The 21,084-nt window shown below is 38.2% G+C and overlaps 1 protein-coding gene across 2 annotated transcripts in view; it reads right to left on the reverse strand.

Annotated features, from left to right (window-relative positions):
* Positions 1-21,084, reverse strand: part of LOC120515473 (dynein heavy chain 11, axonemal) — a 331,373-nt gene that overhangs the window by 20,301 nt on the left and 289,988 nt on the right. For both annotated transcript variants that reach the window (XM_039736528.1, XM_039736527.1), the window contains one exon: positions 19,898-20,089. In XM_039736528.1, the coding sequence (XP_039592462.1) occupies positions 19,898-20,089 (192 nt within the window). The remainder of the gene's footprint in view (positions 1-19,897; positions 20,090-21,084) is intronic.

Genomic DNA, 21,084 nt, shown 5'->3' on the forward strand with positions numbered 1-21,084 from the left:
CCCCATAGGATTGTAAGTTAATGCAATTAATCCGTTCCAGACCGTATGAACTGTATGTAAATATATATTTTTTTAAGTTTTTAAGCACATAGTTAATTATACCACTGAATGCACAGTGTAATAGTAAACTAAATGTAAAAACATTGAATAACACTAAGAAAACCTGGAACAACAGAGAAAACTTAACACTGCAAGAGTTTGCGCTATAGCCTCACGACCCACTCGCTAAAAACACTTTTTTAATGAATTTTAAGCACAGGGAAAAAAATTAACATTTGAGAAATAAGTAATTTAGTAAATAACCAAGAAAAGTAACATTGCAACAATGCACGCGCGTGTGTGTGTCTCTGTCGCGGGTCTGCGGGTCTGTCTCTCGCGTGTGTGTCTCTCTCTCGCGCGCGTGTGTGTGTGTGTGTGTGTGTGTGTGTGTGTGTGTGTGTGTGTGTGTGTGTGTGTGTGTGTGTGTGTGTGTGTGTGTGCGGCTGTCTGTCTGTCTGTCTGTCTGTCTGTCTGTCTGTCTGTCTGTCTCTTGCGCGCACGCACCTGTGTGTGTCTCTCTCTCTCTCTGCACACACAGGGAATGCACAGGAAGAGACTGAACATGTGCCGTGTGGCCCCGCGCATGCCAACTTCCCCAGAAGACACACACACGGACACCTGGACGCACACTGGTTTTATTAAAGAGGATATACAGTATATATATACAGTATATTAGTATGAATAGTATGAGAAGGCACGTGGAAAACTAGAATGCTTTGCAGAAAGCAATAATACAGATTTATGACAGCAGCTAAATTAAAAAGCTTCTTTTTCTACTTCTTTTCCATATGCATTAACAAATCTTTTTTTATGAAATCAGATTTAATCATAACCTCATTTACTTGGAATTCGAAACATCCACGCATCCAAAGGGTGACTCTACAACCACCTAAAGCAGAAGGGGGAATGGCACTACCTAACTTTAAAGTTTATTACTGGGTGGCAAATATACAGGCCATAAAGACCTGAGGCCTCATGTATAAACAGTGCGTATGCACAAAAATGTTGCATACACACATTTCCATGCACATTTTGAGAGCTTTGCATAAAGCCACACACATTTTCACAGAAACCTCACACTGTGTTTTGCAAACTGGCAGCCCCCAGCGTCAAAGCAGTGCTATTGTTTCTGTGTGGTCTCCCCTTTTTCAGATTTGCATCAGTGATGCAGGATTTATCAAATAAATCAAAAATAACTGCATAGCGTTTACAAATTTAAGAAACTTGGTTGAAATAATTCTGTAACAATATAATGGTGCATGGAATGGCCAAACTATTCCAAATACCATAACTGCTTTATCAATGTTACTCTCAGTGCATCATACAGAGTATTTTAACCCACTTTATCTGTGTGTGGAATCAGCTGCACAGCACACACTGCCTCAGGAAAGCCACAGCATCTGCATGGATTCCACTCAGCCATGTGCACACTCTATTTGAACTTCACTCATCCGGCAAACACTTCAGAGCTTTTCCTGCACAGAACCTGAGGCTCACAGACAGTGTCATCCCAAGAGCTATAAACACACTCAATCAGTCCATCAAGTGCTCCCTGTAGAACTGTTTATACTTACAATTACCTCACTGTAAACTTACACTACAACTGTAATATTGCACAACCTGAGCCACATTATGAACCATTTGCACTATCTGCACTATATGTACATGTACATTGTTCATTGTTTTTTATTGTATTATTATTATTTTATCATCATTTTATAGGAAAATAAGTTAATGCTGGAGTTGCATATTGAATCTCATTGTACCATACAATGACAATAAAGGAATTCAATTCAGTTCAATAGAAGAGAGCGTATATTTACAGATGATGATGACCGGCTTTTAAGTTGACTTAGATTTCCAAGAGCTATCATCTTGGAGCTGTATGCTGTTAGAATACTAGGATGTATATCATGATGAAATACATGACATTATGTATATTACATTTTACAGGTAAATTGTTAACTTAATTTAAATAATGTATACTGTTAATAATCTGCGGTGGGTTGACACCCTGCCCGGGATTGGTTCCTGCCTTGTGCCCTGTGTTGGCTGGGATTGGCTCCAGCAGACCCCCATGACCCTGTGTTCGGATTCTGTGGGTTGGAAAATGGATGGATGGATACTGTTAATAATTAAACATGTTGGGGCACAGTGGCGCAGCGGTAGCAATGAGCTGGTGCCCCAAACAGGGATTGTTCCTCCCTCGCGCTGTATGCTTGCTGGTACTGGTGCGACTCTGGATGGAATAATTAAACATGCATTACGAAGATTTTTCAATGTTCCTTAAAAGATTTGAAGAATCTGCATTCTAAGCTTATAGCTGGTTTTACATTTATTACAGAGCTTATACTGTGGAAATTGGTTATGTGGAGAAAAAAAGTGGAAGGACAGGAATTGGGTGTTGGTACATTTGACAGACACAGTACTGCTGCAATAAATTACTTCATCCAGGGTTATGTGCATCCCAGCAAGCTTTCTGTAGAAGGAAGGAATAATTCCTGGATGGCGAAGGCACCTTGCCTCAATGTTTAATACATGCTATAATGCATTTCATCATAAAAAGGGTATCAAGTATACATCTTAGTATTCTAAAATGTTCAGAGAGCCATAATATTATAAATATAATGTATTCTGTGAGGCGATCACTGCCTGCACACTCTTGTCTGTGAAAGGGAATGCTTGTTTAAGAAGCACGTAGTGATTCACACACATAGAGCACATAGAATACGGAGCATTTAACGTGCTACTTTAGTTACAAGGGGATTTGAGAAACTCTAGTAAATTAAACATCTATTGTAAGATGAAGTTTACAACATTCTACGTTGACAAAATAAACCACAAGATTAAAGTGGAAATTTCAAGATTAAAGTAAACACTTTGACCTTTTCTTCTTCGCTGTGTCCCTGTTTTTTTTCCTTTTCTTTGTGTCCTAATTGCACGTCCGTATTATACTCAAACAGTGGGCTGCGACTAGCCTTTTCACGTCGACTTTGGCATCTGACCGCTCCTTTTTTATTTCAGGCACTGTGCGACTTCCTGAACTTGAGCTTTTGAGTGTCAGTCCATCAATTTCCTTTTGTTGCTCATACCACTGTCTACGCCACCACAAAGTATGCTTTGCCTTGCCTCCACTTCACTGAGTAGAACCTCCACTTTGCATTTGGTGAAATTCTTCTTTTTAATATGTGCTTTTACCATTTTCTTTTAACAAAACACTGAATGGAAGGTGCTATTTATATTGATTTACATATTAAAGTATGTGAAATTCTGGGAGGAGTTGGGGAGGGGCTGTAGGCACGTGCATGTGCATTAAATTTCACATTCACTGTGATTTATAAAGGGGAAGTATGGGGAACTTTGCGTACACACAATTTTATACATCTGCTTTTTTTTGTGCATACACATGTTTCCAGTTTTGTCCATATGCCATGTTTCAGTTTGAATTCTAAGCATGGCATTATACATGAGGCCCTGGATATCAACACAAACTGCTGAACATATACAAGCCTGTTCTACAACAGAATTAAAATCTTGCAGTACTTCTCTATATTCCCCGCTTTGTGCTCCATTAAGTACAAACTCTCGTCAATACAATAATAATTCAATTGCCTTTCATTCACTCAGAATATGGAACCAATTTAGGAAGCACTTTAAGACAGAGAAGCTGTTGCACCTCTACATGACAACCACTCTTTTTCACCCTCTTAAACATACACAGTATTTAACACTAGAATTACCAGAGCCTACGAAAAAACTCGTAGGTCCATCCCACCTTAAATCGCTTCTTAAAACTGTTCTCACCTCTCCGCCAGCGTCTTTTGTTAATCTAAATGTGCTGATAAAAGAAAAGCTGCAAGTAGCCGGCTATTCCATCCACCCAACGACTTAGAATGTGCACAAACTTCTCCTAGCTCATGCCTTGATCGATTATCTGGGAGTGAAGTGGAGTTTTAGTGTAGAAATAATAGATTGTTATTTGGAATACACGCATTTCACGTGTGTTCCGTTTCTACAGTAATCTGTGTAAACACATTTTTAAAACAGAAACGTTTTTCATATTGTAGTAGTAAATGACAAAATGTAAGCATAAACTATATAATGTATGAAGCCTGAAGTCCAAATATCAAACACTTTCACAAAAGGTACAAATATAACAGAACAAGTATGCTTTTATTCAAAAATATAACTGCAGAAAAAAGCCGCCTTAGCAAGCCACATTGACACATACATACTACAGCTGCCATGGTAGTGTAATGTTATCAACCGCTGACTAGTGTTCAAAAGGTTATGAGTTCGATCCCGCACGATTCACTTTTGAGAAGTAAACTGCTCTTATTTTTACTATTTTAGAATAAAAACATACATTTGATTTCAGTGTGTAACAGCCAGTGTAATGTATGATACTTGTAAAGGTTAGTTTTTTTTTTAATTCACTTTTCATTCTCTCTTTTGTGTTCAGGATCCTCCCTTACCATCCCCACCCCCCAAAGTGACACTGCTGTTTTCACATAAAGATGCGCTGTAGCTCTGCAGCGTATTTGTGACTGCATTCTCGTACCAATGCTTGCGAACTGAAGTGCCTACGTGCACTTTTCGTGGCATTACACGTCTATTTTTTTGAGCATGCCCGTGTTGCTCAAACACAGGAACATATGTTGGTGTACAAGTATAACAAAACAAGTACACTTTTATTCTAGACTATAAGTGACGAAAAAATAAAGCAAGTTACAGTAGGCGGTTGATATGACAGGTTGTGTGGTGCAATGCTAAGAACTGCTGATTTCCGATCCGTGCTATATAAAATCATCACATTCAAATATTAACAATTCCCACACACCCTTCCTACATTCACGACATGTGTACTTGTTGCAGTGTACACATCTCTCTGTGCTATGGTTCCTATTACACTGAATGAGCACCTGACATTGTACTTTTTCCCCTATATAAATAACATTCGAGTATAGCGCGTCTCCAAATAAATCACATTTGAGTTATAGCACGTCTTTATGTGAAAACAGCAGTATAAGATGAAGGGGGTGGTCGTGAACGCAACTGAGAGAATGGAACTGAATTAAAAAAAAAAAGCTAACCTTTACAATTATCATGCATTTACACTGGCTCTTACAGACTGACTGAAATCAAATGTATGTTTTTATTCTAAAATAGTTAAGTAAATGCAATATTATTTGAAAACGAACAGCGTCAGATCGGGTTTGAATACACGCTGACGCTGTTACAGAAGAAGTCAGCTTATTCAGTGCAGCAGTTTCAACGCACAGTACATGCAATATTATTTGAAAACGAACAGCGTCAGATCGGGCGCATATTCAAACCCGATCTGACGCTGTTCGTTTTCAAATAATATTGCATTAGTGCGATAATGTTTTTACATATATTGTCTCTTTCATTCATCTTGCGGTTTGTAATCAGTGACCGCGTGTTTTTTCCCCCCCGAGTTCAGCGCTATATGCAATCAGACAGACAGACAGGCAGAGAAGGCACTAGATATATAAATAAACAGGGAAGGCACTGTATAATAGATATATAAAAAACAGCTGAGGATAGATATATAGATAGGTAGGAAGGAAAGGCACTATATGATAGGCAGACAGGGAAGCTCCTATATAATAATAAAATTACTGTTATTACTATATAGATAGACAAGGGAGTTCAGGCAGGCAGAACGGCGAAGGTTAAAAATAAATACATTTTCTCTCCAGCGGAGAATCGATCTCGGATCTCTTGAAATACAGCAAGTCTGCTGCGCTCTAAGTGATGAAATCTTACCACTACACCACGGAAGCAGTTGTAAAAGTTTTGAACCTTTTATGAAAGTGTTTATTTTCTCTTTGGCTGTCGGGCTTCACACATTTTATAGTTTATGTCTACATTTTGTAACATTTATTACTAAAATATGAAAAAGTTTCTGTTTTAACATTGTGTTTACACAGATTACTGTAGAAACAGAACACACATGAAATGCATGTGTTCCAAATAACAATCTATTATTTCCACTCTAAAACTCCACTTCACTCCCAGATAATCGAGACATCGGAGAAGTTCGTGCACGTTCTCAGTCGGTGGGGAGATGGAATAGCCGGCTGCTTGCAGTTTGTTTTTATCGGCACATTTACAGGACAAAGGAGGCTGGCGGAGAGGTGAGAACAGTTTTAAGAAGCGATTTAAGGTGGGACGGATCTACGAGTTTTTTCGTAGCCTCTGGTAATTCTAGTGTTAATTGTTGGAAAATGTCTGGGATTAAAACATTTAGAGACTTGTACATCAATAATGTTTTTGCATCCTATGAGCAATTAAGCTTCAAATTTAACTTCACATCAACACAAGATTTCCACTACTTTAAAGCTAGAAACTTTGCTAAATGGAACCTGCCCAATTTTCACCACTTTCCACTTATTTCTATTCAAGAAGAAATATTGATCAGTCTTGAAGACTCAGATTGCATCTCCACAATTTATAAAAACATTTTAAAGTCCCTTTCTTTCAAAGATCACAAGGCACAATGGGAAAAAGATCTTTCACTTAACATTTCAGAAAAGGAATGGAGGGCAGCTATGCACAGAATACAATCTAGCTACATATGCTCAAAGCACTCTGTTATTCAGCTTAAAATCTTCTTTCAAGAGCATTTATGATTAAAATTGTCCTAAATGTTTCTAGGGCAAGACTCAACTTGTGAAAGTTGCAATCTAGCTCCTGCCTCACTGGGGCACATGTTTTGGGTATACACCAAATTAATATTGTTTTGGACAAAAATCTTTGAATGCCTACAAAAGCCTTTGTGTCACAATCCCTCCTAACCCATGAACATCTGTGTTTGGTGGACTCCCATATGGGCTTAAAGTGAAGAAGGACAAACAAATCATAATTGCCTTTACCTCACTACTAGCACGTAGACTATACTATTTGATATTGGACCTGTTGAAAACCTTTTAAAAAATATTGCAGGATGTAATTAATAACATCTTAGAATAAGCTTCTATACCGGGGAAAGGGATACTCTTCCTTCCTGGCTGCTTCAAAGATTTGATCTGTTGGCTGGCTTTCCTCCCTTTCTTTTGGGTGAGGGTTCAATTTTGATTTTGCCAAGTTTGATTTGACGAAATGGATTGTTACTTGTTTTTGATTTAAATTCATTAATTACGAAAAAACATCTAGACTGGATGGGATGAGATACAAAAGAAGATCCATGGAAAACTAGAATGCTTTGCTGAAAGGAATAAGAGAGATTTATGCCAGCAGCAAAGTTTAAAGACAATAAATGTAGACAAATAGACATATAGATCCTGAATCACATTAAAATTCATACCAGTGTTAGAGCCTTTCTTTACACAGAAGTCTGTAGGCATATGTAACAAATGTCCAAATAACTCATCTGACAGAAGCACCATGGGACCTTCAAATCTTGACATGATACAGTACTGCACATACTGGGTGAATAGAAATTCAGATGTGCATTGGGATCAAATGCCTGGTCTGTTCAAATATGTATTTTCTTACATTTTTGAGAAGATCAAATACTTATTTTGTAGAAGGTCACTTTTTGCTATTTAAACAAATACAACAATAAGACAGAAACAGCATGATGGATATTTTGCTCACTACTGTACTACTGCTTCAGGTGTATTTATTTCACTTTATGTACAGTACATGATTTCTTGTTTTTGGTACATAGTGCATACATTTTAAGTGTGTTTAAAACAATTTATTAATGGCTAGGTGCAAAATCTTCAAATTTACAAGCTAGTAAAATAGAAGAGCACAGCCATTCTAGCCAAGATAAACTGGCCAGGCTGTTGGTACTTCTTCAGCTATGCTTTTATTCTCTTTTTTTCTATTTGTCAATAATTAGGGATAATGTGCATTGGTTGATGGACTTATTTACAAAACCATATTTTGTTATTGTTTATTTATTTTTTAATTATTTTTGTTAATACATTTTTTAAAATTATGCTGCCTTTGAAAAGACTGAAAATAAAAATATTTCTCATTGACCTGCTGTTTTATCATTCTGTTCATTAAAAAACAACAATCAAAAGTGAAACTGATTTAATTTTGGCCACGAGCAATGACACCCAAACAAATAGGGAAAAAATTAATGGAAAGCGGTACTCAGTGTTTATTTCAATTTTTTCCTGAAATTTCGGATGGGATAGGAATTTTCTTTTTGGTACATCACTTACTGAAATGAACTGCCACTTCTTTGCAGGACTGGTTTCAGCCTTTTGTTAGATGCTGTCTAGATAGGCTCCAACTTTCATTGACCATACTTTTGGGTTAAGTGCTGTGGTTAAGTGATATTTTATCTAGTCTGTACAGAATTTAGAGTCTGCTTCAAACAAATTGCTTAATAGATAGCAAAATATTTTACACACATACTGTATATAAATTTGACAAACAAGAGTATATCTTTCAGTCTGTCCGGCTTGTTTGTTTAGCTAATAACTAAGCTGTCTCAGTGTGTCTTCCAGATACAACTCAAAAGTTATGATTTCTGCTTCAACAACAAGGCTCTGTAGTTTGTTCCAGATTACCAGAACTCTAAAATATATAAATCCAAAATATATAAAAAAAATGAGTGTGTAAGAATCAAGCAAAAAATAAACAAATGAAACACCTTGAAACAGCCAATTTACAACTTGCATTAACATTCATTTGAATCTGGATAGAATTTGATCAAATCATATTTACAAAAAGCATTAACTTGACCCTCCAGTAGTCTTTGTGTCCTGTCCTGATTTGACGTCATCCTCCACATACAAAATTCAGATCAGCTTCTGCTTACCTGGTTGTAAGCAGATGTAAAAGACAAAGCATCTGTTCTAATTGTGTCAAATATGGTTACTATCTGTTTCTTACCAACTCCAAATGTGGCCTGAGAGATCCAATCAGAAACTGCATTAATGTCTTTTTTTTTTTTTTTAAATTGTGGTCAAGTCCAGTCCAATCATGATTGGATCACCGAAAACAAGCACGTTAATAATGCCAGGTGTCAAGGAGGCGGATTAATCTTTTTGGCTAATCTAAGACTGACTGTGGAATAATCAGATTTGTACAAAATGTTCACAATATCATTCAAATCATTTTCCAAAACTACTTTTTCAGAGTTCATCGCAGAACACATTCCCATACACCCACACTTTCTCATACTGGGCTAACTGATATTTACTAATCACCTTAACAGGCAGGCATTGCATTATGAGAAAAAGCCTGAGACCCCGGAGAAAGCTCACAAAGCAGCAGGAGATATCTTCACAGGAAGCAACAGTCTAGAAGTGAGCCAAGATCTTAGTGCAGTCAGACTATTAGCTAATACGCTATGCTGTCCTGTGATTGATCAACTTTTAATGAACTTAAAGCTAAATGAATAAAGATGTATATAACAATACTAGAACACCACCACATTAGTGAAATGACCACAGTTATTAAATTGAAAGGTATGTTTTTAAGCACTTGCCATTTCTGTGTAAACCGTATACTGCAGTTCTAATAAGTGGAGACCTTTAGGGTTATGTATGTGAAAATGTTCAGTAAAGACAATGCTGCAATTACCAGGTAATTCAATGAACAAATGGTTTGTCTACATACAGTTAATATTGATAATGAATTAAATTTACTGTGTGACAATTCACAAAAAACAACTTAGACAGGGCACCAGGACATCACATGGCACCTGCACCCGCAATCGTTCAGACTTCACATTGATTTAAATGTTTGATTGATCTCTCGACACAGATTTACGGTGTTCTGCTCTATATGTGGTAATCTGGCAGCTAAACCAGGGCTTGACAAATCTGTGGCATCTAAAATTATCATTCAAACATTAAATCATAGTGCTGATTTATGCTTCAGGAAATACTTTGGTTTTTGCAAAGAAACAGACTTATACTTTAAATATCTGAACATGCCTCCCAGTTTACCATCACCACAACCGGACTTAAATTATCAGAGGTAGTGGTGTGTAAGGCCTCTTTGAGATTCAGTGTCCTCCTTTATACTTGAATTTGGCCAAGGTGTGCTTATATGTGAGCTGCTTCAACGTCTGCACTCCTACATTATGTCTATAAACTTTACATTTGGCAGCAAATTAACAAAGTGATACTGAGATTGAGAACAGTCTTAAAAATGACTTAGCAGCAACTGTTGATTTTTTTTTTCTGCAACTAAAAAAGATAATTTTATGTTTTCATTTATTTGATGATATGGGGGAGAACTCCAGCCCCCGTGACAATAAATTTGACTTAGTAGATTTGAAAAGGTGACAGATTAAAAGTATTATACATTTACAAAACTATAAATTCCCTTTGTGAAGTACAGTATATGTCAGTACTCTTGGTACTGCTGCTGTATATCGAGTGCCCTTTAGTTCAGTTTGGTTAGGAAGAATGAAAAAAGAAAGTCAGAGCAATGATGAACCCTGGTTTCATAATAATGACAAATCCCGGAATTGCACAATCATTTATACCTGTATTGTACCTGTAAATTGCTTCCATCACCAAAGTTAATTGCAGTGATCATTTATGTAGCATTACGAACTGTCACATTTGCTGCACATAATTACATTTGAGAAAATGCTTCATTGCCTGCCTAATGAATTCCTTGTATATGCACATACAAGCTACTGTTTTGTTAACATAATGAAGGGCATTTATTTCTAGGGCAGCCTACTAAGAGAAAGGCCTGTAATTGGTTGTGAAGTAATCTGTACTGGGCCACAAAGACTCATAATATGATTTGTAGAAATGGATTCATGTACATGATTAAAGTAAAATATCTGACAACTAGTACCCAGTGGCTCTAAGAGCAGCTGTTAAGTTAAGGTGCTTAACTTGTGCTCTTCAACAGAATTATTAGGCCTCACAAAAACTGACTGATGGTTTTTATAAGAACCACTGCTGAATTAGAATCTAGCTGTCATCTTTAAAAGATAAGTTTGGTATTTTTTAGTTCAAAGGTATTTCTTCACAGTCTTGGTATAATCGTATATTAGTTTGCCACACGAAATTGTGTTCTAACGTTGAGTATATTTTATACATTTTTATAAAGTATCTAGTATACTGTTGTGTTTTATAATGGAGGTGATGGATACTGGAGTCCCATCGTGATGAAAAACCCTAAAACTTGCTGAATATATCCAATTTTTAAGCCAAGCATATTGAGTATTGATCAATGGCTTGAGGTACATGCATATTGCAAAAAATGTACCTATGTCATTTTAAGAAGGAAAAAATGCTAACCATACTTATGAGATTCATACATTTTAAAAGGAGACCAGCTTTGTGCTTCACTTCTCCAACTATCCCTCTGGTCTTCCTCTGTAGCACCCTTTCAGCCACAGGGACATGCATTTACCTTGAAAAGTCATCACCAAGCGCCATTAGTGACACTGAATGTTGATGCCCAGATGTGAACTGCTGTCTCTGTTCTGTAGATAACTAGATAATAATCACGGAAAAAAGACACATAATCACATATTCTTTCACAATATGGAAGCTTACTTCTTTATTTTGCAAAGATACTGGCTGCTGCCTCTGGATTAATAGAGCATGCAAGTGTTTTGGTGAAAGAGAATATTGAGCTTGCACATAGCATGCAATCAAGTGTCAAGTACTGAACAGACATTTATAGGCATCCATCCATCTTGCTAACTGCTTATCCAGGGCAGGGTCGCAGTATTCCTGGATTACACACAAAGCAGGATTAATCTCTAGACAGGGTGCTAGTCCATCAGGGTGAACACACACTCACACACACTAAGGCCACCTACCCTGCATGTGTTTGCACTATGAGAGGAAACCAGAGCATCCGGGGAGAACATGCAAACTCCAAGCAGGGAACAACTGGGATGTGAACCCAATTCTCATTCAGTGTGAGACAGCAGTTCTACCACTGTACCACCTAATTATAATAATAATAATAATTAGTGCTGTCCTCAATATATTTAATTCATGAATCTACTCATATATTTTTATCACTATAGGCACAATAATAATAATAATCCATCCATCCACAATCTTAACCTGCTTATCCAGGGCACAGTTGCAGGGCAACTGAAGCCTATCCCAGCCAGCATTAGACTCAAGACAGGAACAAGAGCTGGATTATAATAATGTCCTAATATTATCATCATCATCATCATTATTATTATTATTATCATCATTATTATTATTATTATTATTATTATTATAACATCTGTGGACACTAGAGGGTGCTCCAACTCCCCAAAACCAACACAGACAGGCACAGGTCACAAGTTTAACCTCCTTAGCATTAGACCCCAGTGTCACTTTGGCAATGCAAAAAGCATTAGTCCTGAGCGTCCTATATGGGCAACCATATAGATGCGCCTCGCAGAAGCTTTAGACCTGAGGATAACTCGAGCTGTAAAAGTGGTAACAGCGTTTATGCCAAGCGTTGCTCGGGTAAAGACATAGGGATGTCTTGTGTAAGCGACAGGCCCGAGTGTTACCCAGGAAACAATGCAGACATGTCTTCTCCTAGCCTCATAATGGTGTGTCGTAAGAAACCTTTTTTAGCAGCCCAGGGGCCTCATGTATAACGCCGTGCGTAGAACTCGCACTATAACATGGCGTAAGCACAAAAGCTGAAATGTGCTTATGCACAGAAATATCCAGATGCAGGAATCTGTGCGTACTCCAACTTCCACGTTCTTCCGCTACATAAATCCCGATCAGCGTGAAAACTAACGCTCGTGCACACGCATTATGTAACGCCCCAAATCCTCCCAGAATTACGCCTATTTGAATATGCAAATCAATATAAATCGCCCTTAAGCGCAGCCTTCTGTGAAAAGACAATGGGAAAAGCACGGGGAAAATATAAGAATTTCAGCGAATACCAAGTGGAGGCAAAGGAAAAACATACTATTTGTTCAAATAAACCGTGGTATAATCAACAAAAGGAAGTTGATCGAGTGACATAGCGTGTTGGAGAAACTTGAAAGCTCGCATTCACAAAATCGCACAGTGCCGGAAATAAAAAAGAAGTCACATATCAAAGTTGCCGTGAAAAGAAGAGTTGTAAGCCCACTGTCTGAGTGTCATATGAAAGCTTATTAGGGTACAGAGAAAAAAGGCACACGGTGGGGAAAAAGCACGAAATGTCAACTTTAATCTCGAATTTTCCACTTTAATCACGTAGTTTATTTTGTCATTTAGTAGAACATTATAAACTTCATCTTAAAATCGTTTAATTAACCAGTTTCTCAAAATTACATCGTAATTAAAGTAGCACGTTAAATGCTTTGTTTTGTATTTGATCTTCTACTCGTATGTGATCTATGTGTGTGAATCACTACTTGCTTCTTAAACTGGCTCTCTTCCTCCAACTGGACACAGAGTCCATTACATTAGTGATATTACAGCTCTCTGAATAACTAAAATACTGAGATGTATACGTGATGTCATTTTCATGATGATAGGAGCTAAAGCATGTGTTTCATGAGCCTCGTGCTCATGACAAGCATTTATCTTTTGTCGAAATTTGTCGCTGCGTTTTTAGCTGTGTTATTTTCTCTTTCTGTTTTAAATTCAATATATATTGGCGTGGCCGCCCCAAGAGTCCTTGCTTTTCTTTCCCCAAGTAACCGATCGCCACACAATCAGCTCTGTAATAGAGGTTAAGCCATCTGTAAGCTTAGCGCCGATTCTTCAAAACGTTTAAAGAACATTGAAATATCTTCGTAGTACATGTTTAATTATTCTATCCTTCACGACACTCCCAGTGAAGAATATAGATTATTTAAATGAAGTTAAAGTTTTATGTGTATAATTTAACAAACATATTTTGCTGCATTTCACCTTAAAAATGATATCGTCATCATATGTAAATACGCTTTATAAAGTGGCTCAGGTTGTGAGATATTATAACTGTAGTGCAAGTTTACAGTGGGGTGATTGTACTTATAAGTACAAACCGTTCTACAAGGAGCAATTGATTGAGTGCATTTAAAGTTCTTGGGATTAAACTGTTTCTGAACCGCGAGGTCCGTACAGGAAAGGCTTTAAAACATTTTGCAGTGGCTGAGGTAGCGTGTCCTTAAAGCTGTATACCGATAATTCTCTTTCCGATCAGCTGCTGCTGTGATTCACACTCAGATACAGTGATATAAATACTCCGAGTCGTGCAGTGAGAGTAATATGGAAAAAGATGATCCGCTGTGGCAACTCCTAACGGGAGGAGCTGAAAGAAGAAGAAGAAGAAGAAGAAGAAGAAGAAGAGAGAGTAACAACGCTAAAGTAGTTATGGTATTTGGAATACTATGGCTGTTCCCTGGACCATTATATTGTTACGAGTTAATTACAATCAGATGCATTACACTAATAAACAATATGCGGTTAGTTTCTGTGTATTTATAAAGCCGCGTCATGAAAATAATGAGTAATCACACAAGAACAGTAGCATTGCTTTGACGCTGGGTGCCGCCAGTTTGCAAAACCGAGCGGAGAACTTGCGTACGACAAGACATGAGGTACCGTGGAAAAGTGCGTGGCTTTACGCCAAGTGTAGGTTTTATACATCGCGATTTGAACGTGGAAAAGTTCTTACGCAACATTTCTTTGCGTACGCACCGTTTATACATGAGGCCCCAGGTGTTGTACGACCTTGACGGTGATAGAGCGGTGATTTCAGGCAGTGGAATTGAAACAGGCAGTGAAATCAAAAGTGACGCTTGTGTCAATCGCACTTGTGTGGTGTGCTGTTCAAAAGCTGATCAGTCTGGAAAGAAAATCTGCTAGGCATCACACTACTATTGCCCTGATTGTGATGTTGGATTGTTCATTTCACTGTGCTTCTAGATATACCACACAAATGACACATTTTCACAGTATATATGGTACCAGCATTATTTTGTATTAATATTATTATCCATTATTATGATTTCTATCATTATTATACTTTCTACACTTGTAATTTTAGTGTTTTGCACATTTTAAAGTAGAAAGAATAGATTTAATAAATATGTAATTTTTTCAAGCCAAGTTTTTTCACAAAAAATGTAACGCTAAGGATGTTAAAACACAAAATGTTTTTTATTATGGGAAACTCTTCCCAAAGTGTTTCCCACCACAGCCCCAAGTATATACAAGCACAACAGCACATAATTATTCTTTTTTCTCTCTTTCTCACTGCCTTCTCCACTCCTCCAAGCAAGCTTCATCCACCTTCCAACCAACTGTGGCTCGGCCCTGTGAGGCCGGCAAGTCCTCTTATATTGGCCAACCTGGAAATGCTTCTGCTTCTGCCCACATGGTCTGTAAAAGCACTTCTGCGTAAGGCAGAAACCCCATGCCATATGACGCCATTGTCTTTGCAGCACCCGTGGTGTCACCCATGGTACCCAACAGGGCTGAGGTAAACAACTCCAAGTGCCATGATGTCCTGTGGGAATCCATGGCACAGCTGCATCCCAGGGGAGCTGCCAGCTAGCATTCTGGGAGAGGTAGTGCCTTAAAGAAGTTGCCTTCCCCAATCTTTCCATCTCTTCGGCATCCTGGCTGGGTTGGGCTGCCAGCCGTCCCTTACACATTATCAAGATAATTGTTGTCCTCAGTATCTTCCATCCATTAATCTATTCAAATATATTTCTGTTACAGATACAATAAAAATGATAATAATAAAAATAATCCCTCTTTCCTCTTAACCATATTATCCAGGGCAGGTTCATGGGGCAGTGTTGGACGCAAGGAAGAAACAATGACTGGCGGCAGCACTGGTCCATTGCAGGGCAAACAGACACACACACACAAGCCAATTTAGAAACACCAATTCAAGCACTTCAGAACAACACTCACCAACATCATATTAGAGTGGGAGAGGCGGGGCCCCGCTCTTTCTGTTCGCTGTCTGGGGCTGGGGGCTGAGAGGAGGAGCTGGCCATCGAGTCAGGTTCTGGGCTGGTGGGCCTCCGGGCTACTGCGGGAGCTGGGGCGGTCCTCCTGGTCTACACCCCAGAGGTAAAGTATACATGGGGAGTGTGAGTATGTGTACAGTGTTCATTTTTGTATGTCTCCATGTTGGGTGAGTGTGCGAGCGTTTGTATATGTGCACATGAAGGTGGGAACGTATGCTTGTGTATACGTGTGCCTGTATGTCTATGTCTTTGTGTCAGGTCAGATCTTAGACTCCACCTCACTCAAAACATCGCAAGCTCCCTCAGGGGAGGGGGCCTTACTCTCTCCCCACTCCCTGCCGGTGGATGATCCCCCAAACCGCTGTTGTGTTGGCGGTTCTCGATGTCCGGGGCTGGATACTCGGGTGGGTACTGGCTCACTCCCGGCGATTGCTTGGCGGGACCTGGACCTCACAGCTGTGTCAGGCCCCTGCTGGTGGGCGGGGGGCTCTTGGATCCCTAGGCCCAGGGCCCGGTCCTCTCTGGTGCGGCCGACTGTCGACGGGGCCCGCGGGCTCGCCACCATGGCCCCCCAGCTGCTAGATGAACTTCCTCCGGGGCTCTCCTCTGCTCTTTTCAGAGTGGGGGCTGCAGTCATCCCTGCGTGGATCCACCTAGGACTCCTGTGTCTGGGGGTTTCTCTGGATGTCTGGGGCACGGGTCTCCTACATATCTGCTTCGGGTCCTGGGGAGCGGGGCTGCAGTTCCCCACACACACTATTACACTATTAGACATTTACATGGAAGAACCTTATGAATACAAGTGCGCTCACATATACGGGTGTGCACACAGGTGATGTGTGTATAATCAGGTAATCACAGACACACACTGTCTTGCCTAGCGGCTCCCTCTAATCCTATCTTGTAATATTAGTACTATGTGCTGTTCAATAGCATTTAATATTTATTAATCACTGTGATTGATACAGATGTTGGTTGCTGTGGTTTTGTCTGCTGTTGTTTGTTTTTTTTTTCCCTTTTTCTCAACAGGTATTGAAGCAGATTGTCAGTGTTTTGTTTTGTCTCCCCCTCTCTCTCTATCCTCCTTTTTATCTTTTCTTCCATTGTCCACCATCTGACTCTTTCCCCACTTTCTTCCTTTTTCTTTTGTTTTTCTTTTCCCCCGGTCCTGCCTGTGACTATAACAAATCTATTTAAAAGAAAAATAAATATATATATATTAAAAAAAAAAAGCCATGAATGATGACATTACATACGCATTTGTGTCATCTGTGTTACTGACAGGCTGGGAAAAAAAAAAAAAGAAACACCAATTGACCTCAGGTTAATCAGGGTGAAATGTAATGATTTTAGTGCAGATGTTTTAACATAAACTATGTTATGATTGCCTCGTAGTTAGGAGACCCAGGTTCGCTTCCCGGGTCCTCCCTGCGTGGAGTTTGAATGTTCTCCCCGTGTCTGCGTGGGTTTCCTCCGGGTACTCCGGTTTCCTCCCACAGTCCAAAGACATGCAGGTTAGGTGGATTGGCAACTCTAAATTGGCCCTAGTGTGTGGGTGTGTTTGTGTGTGTCCTGCGGTGGGTTGGCACCCTGCCCAGGATTAGTTCCTGCCTTGTGCCCTGTGTTGGCTGGGATTGGCTCCAGCAGACCCCCGTGACCCTGTGTTCGGATTCAGTGGGTTGGATAATGGATGGATGTTATGATTTTAGTTCTTTTTTATTTTTTTGGGCTTGCCTGTTACTAGAAAAATCACATCATGGTGTAATTTTGGACATTTTAACATCCAAGCAATTAAAATTTGTAGGAAGAATTTTAATTACATGTGCCCATTTAAAACTTGATTATTTTTTTTTACTGTCCTTCCTGATACAAGCGATTAGACTTTGGGCACCCCTATTTTGTGGCTTTGTTTCACCCATTTCCAAGGAGATTTTCCCATGATGCATCAGGGCTGCACTGCCTGTATAAAGGTCACCCCAAACAGTCTTCAGTATCTGAGATTGGGCCGAAATGAGAGACTTAAAAGAACTCTTTTTGCTTTTGATTACAGGTTATTTGAAACAAAGCTCTGGTTTTGTCTTTGATCTCATGTTTATGATTTGGTTCAGATGTTTTTCTTTTAACCTTTGGTTTTGGCCTCTGCTTTGCCCTTGACTCCATGTTTCTCCCATTACTCTCTCTTTATTTTTTAACGGACTGCCCTTTTCTCAATCAGTACAGGCAGAGTGGTAGCACAGAGCTGTCATTCCTGTCTCACTGTGCAATGGAATCTGCATGTTCTACCCATGTATTTAATGATTTAAATGGGTGTGAATGTCAGTGAGTTTTCTGTCAAAAATATGCCCTTACTTCTTTAATTACCATATGCTTAGCAAGAGTGACTCATCACATATTAAAATTCAATTATTGGTTTGTGGCACATCATTCTGCTCTGTCACACACTTTGCCTTTTTTATTTTTGAAGTTTTTTTGTTTTTTTTTAAATCATACATTGCACATCACAAGATATGATAAATCCACATATGATGGTTGCTTTACAATCAGAAGTGGGCAAGAAACATATTCTTGCCTTAAGAAAATACTGTGAATCTGCGATAAAATGTATTATTTCTGGTTTACTTTTTCTGTCACATGCCTCAGAAACAAGCAAGGCACATTTTCTTAAATTGAAAACTTTGCTAAATGAAAGTGTTGTTAAGTTTTAAGGCTTTTTTTCACATTGGGACCACAGTACCACTGGTCCCATTATAAAATGCAAGAGCAGGCTAGTTGTATGCTAAAATTTATAAAATATGCATCACTTTTAAACACAATTTTATGTGGAAAACTAATATATACCATTATTAAAAAATACTGAATCTATCCTTTAACTGAAATATTTGTCTGATTTGGTTTTCATTTTCTTTAACAGTGTACATCTAATAATTTCTGCAAAATGTAAACTAATTTCAGCAGAACGAGGTGAAATTCATATATTATGTGTCCTTCCCACCAGATGAAAGTTTAAGAAATCTGACACTTTGAGCATATCCTTTCTTTTTGAAAAAGTTACACAGAATTACAAGAACATTATTAATAAAATAAAAGAAAACTACACCCAGAACATTTTGGGTCAGGAAAGCAATCCACAGGATATGCAAACACACACTGGATAATCTGATTCCACAACACATGTGCAAATAAAAAAATTAACAAATCCAAATAAAAAGAAAATTACTAACTTTACTTTATATTTGTATGATTTCTAACATAGTAAAGCCATTAGTTTACAAACATAGATCAAATATCTGTCTGATCACCATCAGTGCCTGCATTTTCACTCTGTATCTACATGAATAAAGTCAATAATCATCAGTTATTAAATTCTGTCATAATCGTCCATCCCTATTAAAATGTTCAGTTCATTGCATTTGCCACATAAATGTACAGCTAGTAAACATCAATGACATATGTAATAAGTTAAAGTAAATCATGATTCAGTGCATACTGCTTTTGATCTAACCCTCCAAAACTTTGTAACAGTACAAGATTACAGATCAGAGCAGTATATCAAATCTGATTGAAGCTACTACTTTCACAAGATGTTCTACAGTGTGAAATTATTTTTATATCCAAAATTCCAATTATACCTACTAATGACCTGTTTCAATTAAAAATAATACAGTTTATTGTAAAATTGTTTGTTTGCAGTGACCAAAGCCTAAATCACTAAAGAAAAATCAAGAATTTATCTGGTGCAGGAAAGTTTTACTAATGGGCAATTGTATCTAGCATATTCCAGAATAAACTGCTCTAGTGAACACACATACACACACATATATATATATATATATATATATATATATATATATATATATATATATATATATATATTCTTTAAACCATTTCAAAAAATAAAATACATTGGGAGGCTTTATAGATCAATTGATTATAGCCTTTTTTATCTAACAAAGCTACTCTTACCTTTGTATTTGCCTCCAGGTAGTTGTATAACACATTCACAGATATGGTGAGATCTCCAGTATTGAATGGGTAGCTTCGATTCCAGCCTTGTGGTCCAAATTTGCGTCTTTCAGCTACACAGGCATGGAAGTAACAGAGAGAAAACAGGATACTTTTGAATTCCTGTTCTCTGGCACACATTTCCAGGGTGTCCTACCATAAAAAAAAAACAAATGATGAATTAAGTAATGAATAATCAGAGTATCTCAGTCTTCAATATATCATGGAAGGTGCTGCTGGAGGAGGCAAAGCCACTGCAAAAGTGGCTATAACTCATCAGGATACCCCATGAAATCTCCAACAGTAGTGAACTGAAACGTTCAGAATTAAAAGAAATAAATATTTGGTAACATACATTTTTTAACTCAGCGACTTGTACATTATATACACCATAAGCTTAAATGCCATGCTCAGTTTTGAAGCTCTAATACACTGCTTATGTTTCATTTATTACTTAAACTTCAGATTGCTTTTCCTAATAATTCATTCAACAAGTCAACACCTTGTATTGATGTTTACCAATGAGCACCCAATGACCATGTGATCCATGAAGTTCTGTCTGGCTGTACTAAAAATAAAAAACAAAAAAAAACAAACATGTGCGACACTTACGTACAGGCTCACCCCAAGCACAATAAAGGTTGCAGGTTGGTTGCCGTTCTTCTTGGGTGACAAAAAATAGAGGACGAGAGATACAGGTGTTTAACACAGTGGAAATATCCTATTTAAAGAACACCTTGGAGATGCAGCAATGTAGTGGTCTGCGTGCCGATAGAAATGCCATGGGACCCAACTCAATATTTTGTGGTGCAGGACTAAATTTAAAAGTTATGAGCAGATGTGGGTGGTTAGACATTATCCATTTGGTTGGAGCAAGAAGTCAAAATATATACTGCTCAAAAGAATTAAAGGAACACTTTTTAATCAGAGTATAGCATAAAGTCAATGAAACTTATGGGATATTAATCTGGTCAGTTAAGTAGCAGAGGGGGTTGTTAATCAGTTTCAGCTGCTGTGGTGTTAATGAAATTAACAACAGATGCACTAGAGGGGCAACAATGAGATGACCCCCAAAAAAGGAATGGTTTAACAGGTGGAGGCCACTGACATTTTCCCTTCTCATCTTTTCTGACTGTTTCTTCACTAGT

Source organism: Polypterus senegalus, chromosome 15 (genome assembly GCF_016835505.1).
Source record: "Polypterus senegalus isolate Bchr_013 chromosome 15, ASM1683550v1, whole genome shotgun sequence".
Lineage (NCBI taxonomy): Eukaryota > Metazoa > Chordata > Cladistia > Polypteriformes > Polypteridae > Polypterus > Polypterus senegalus.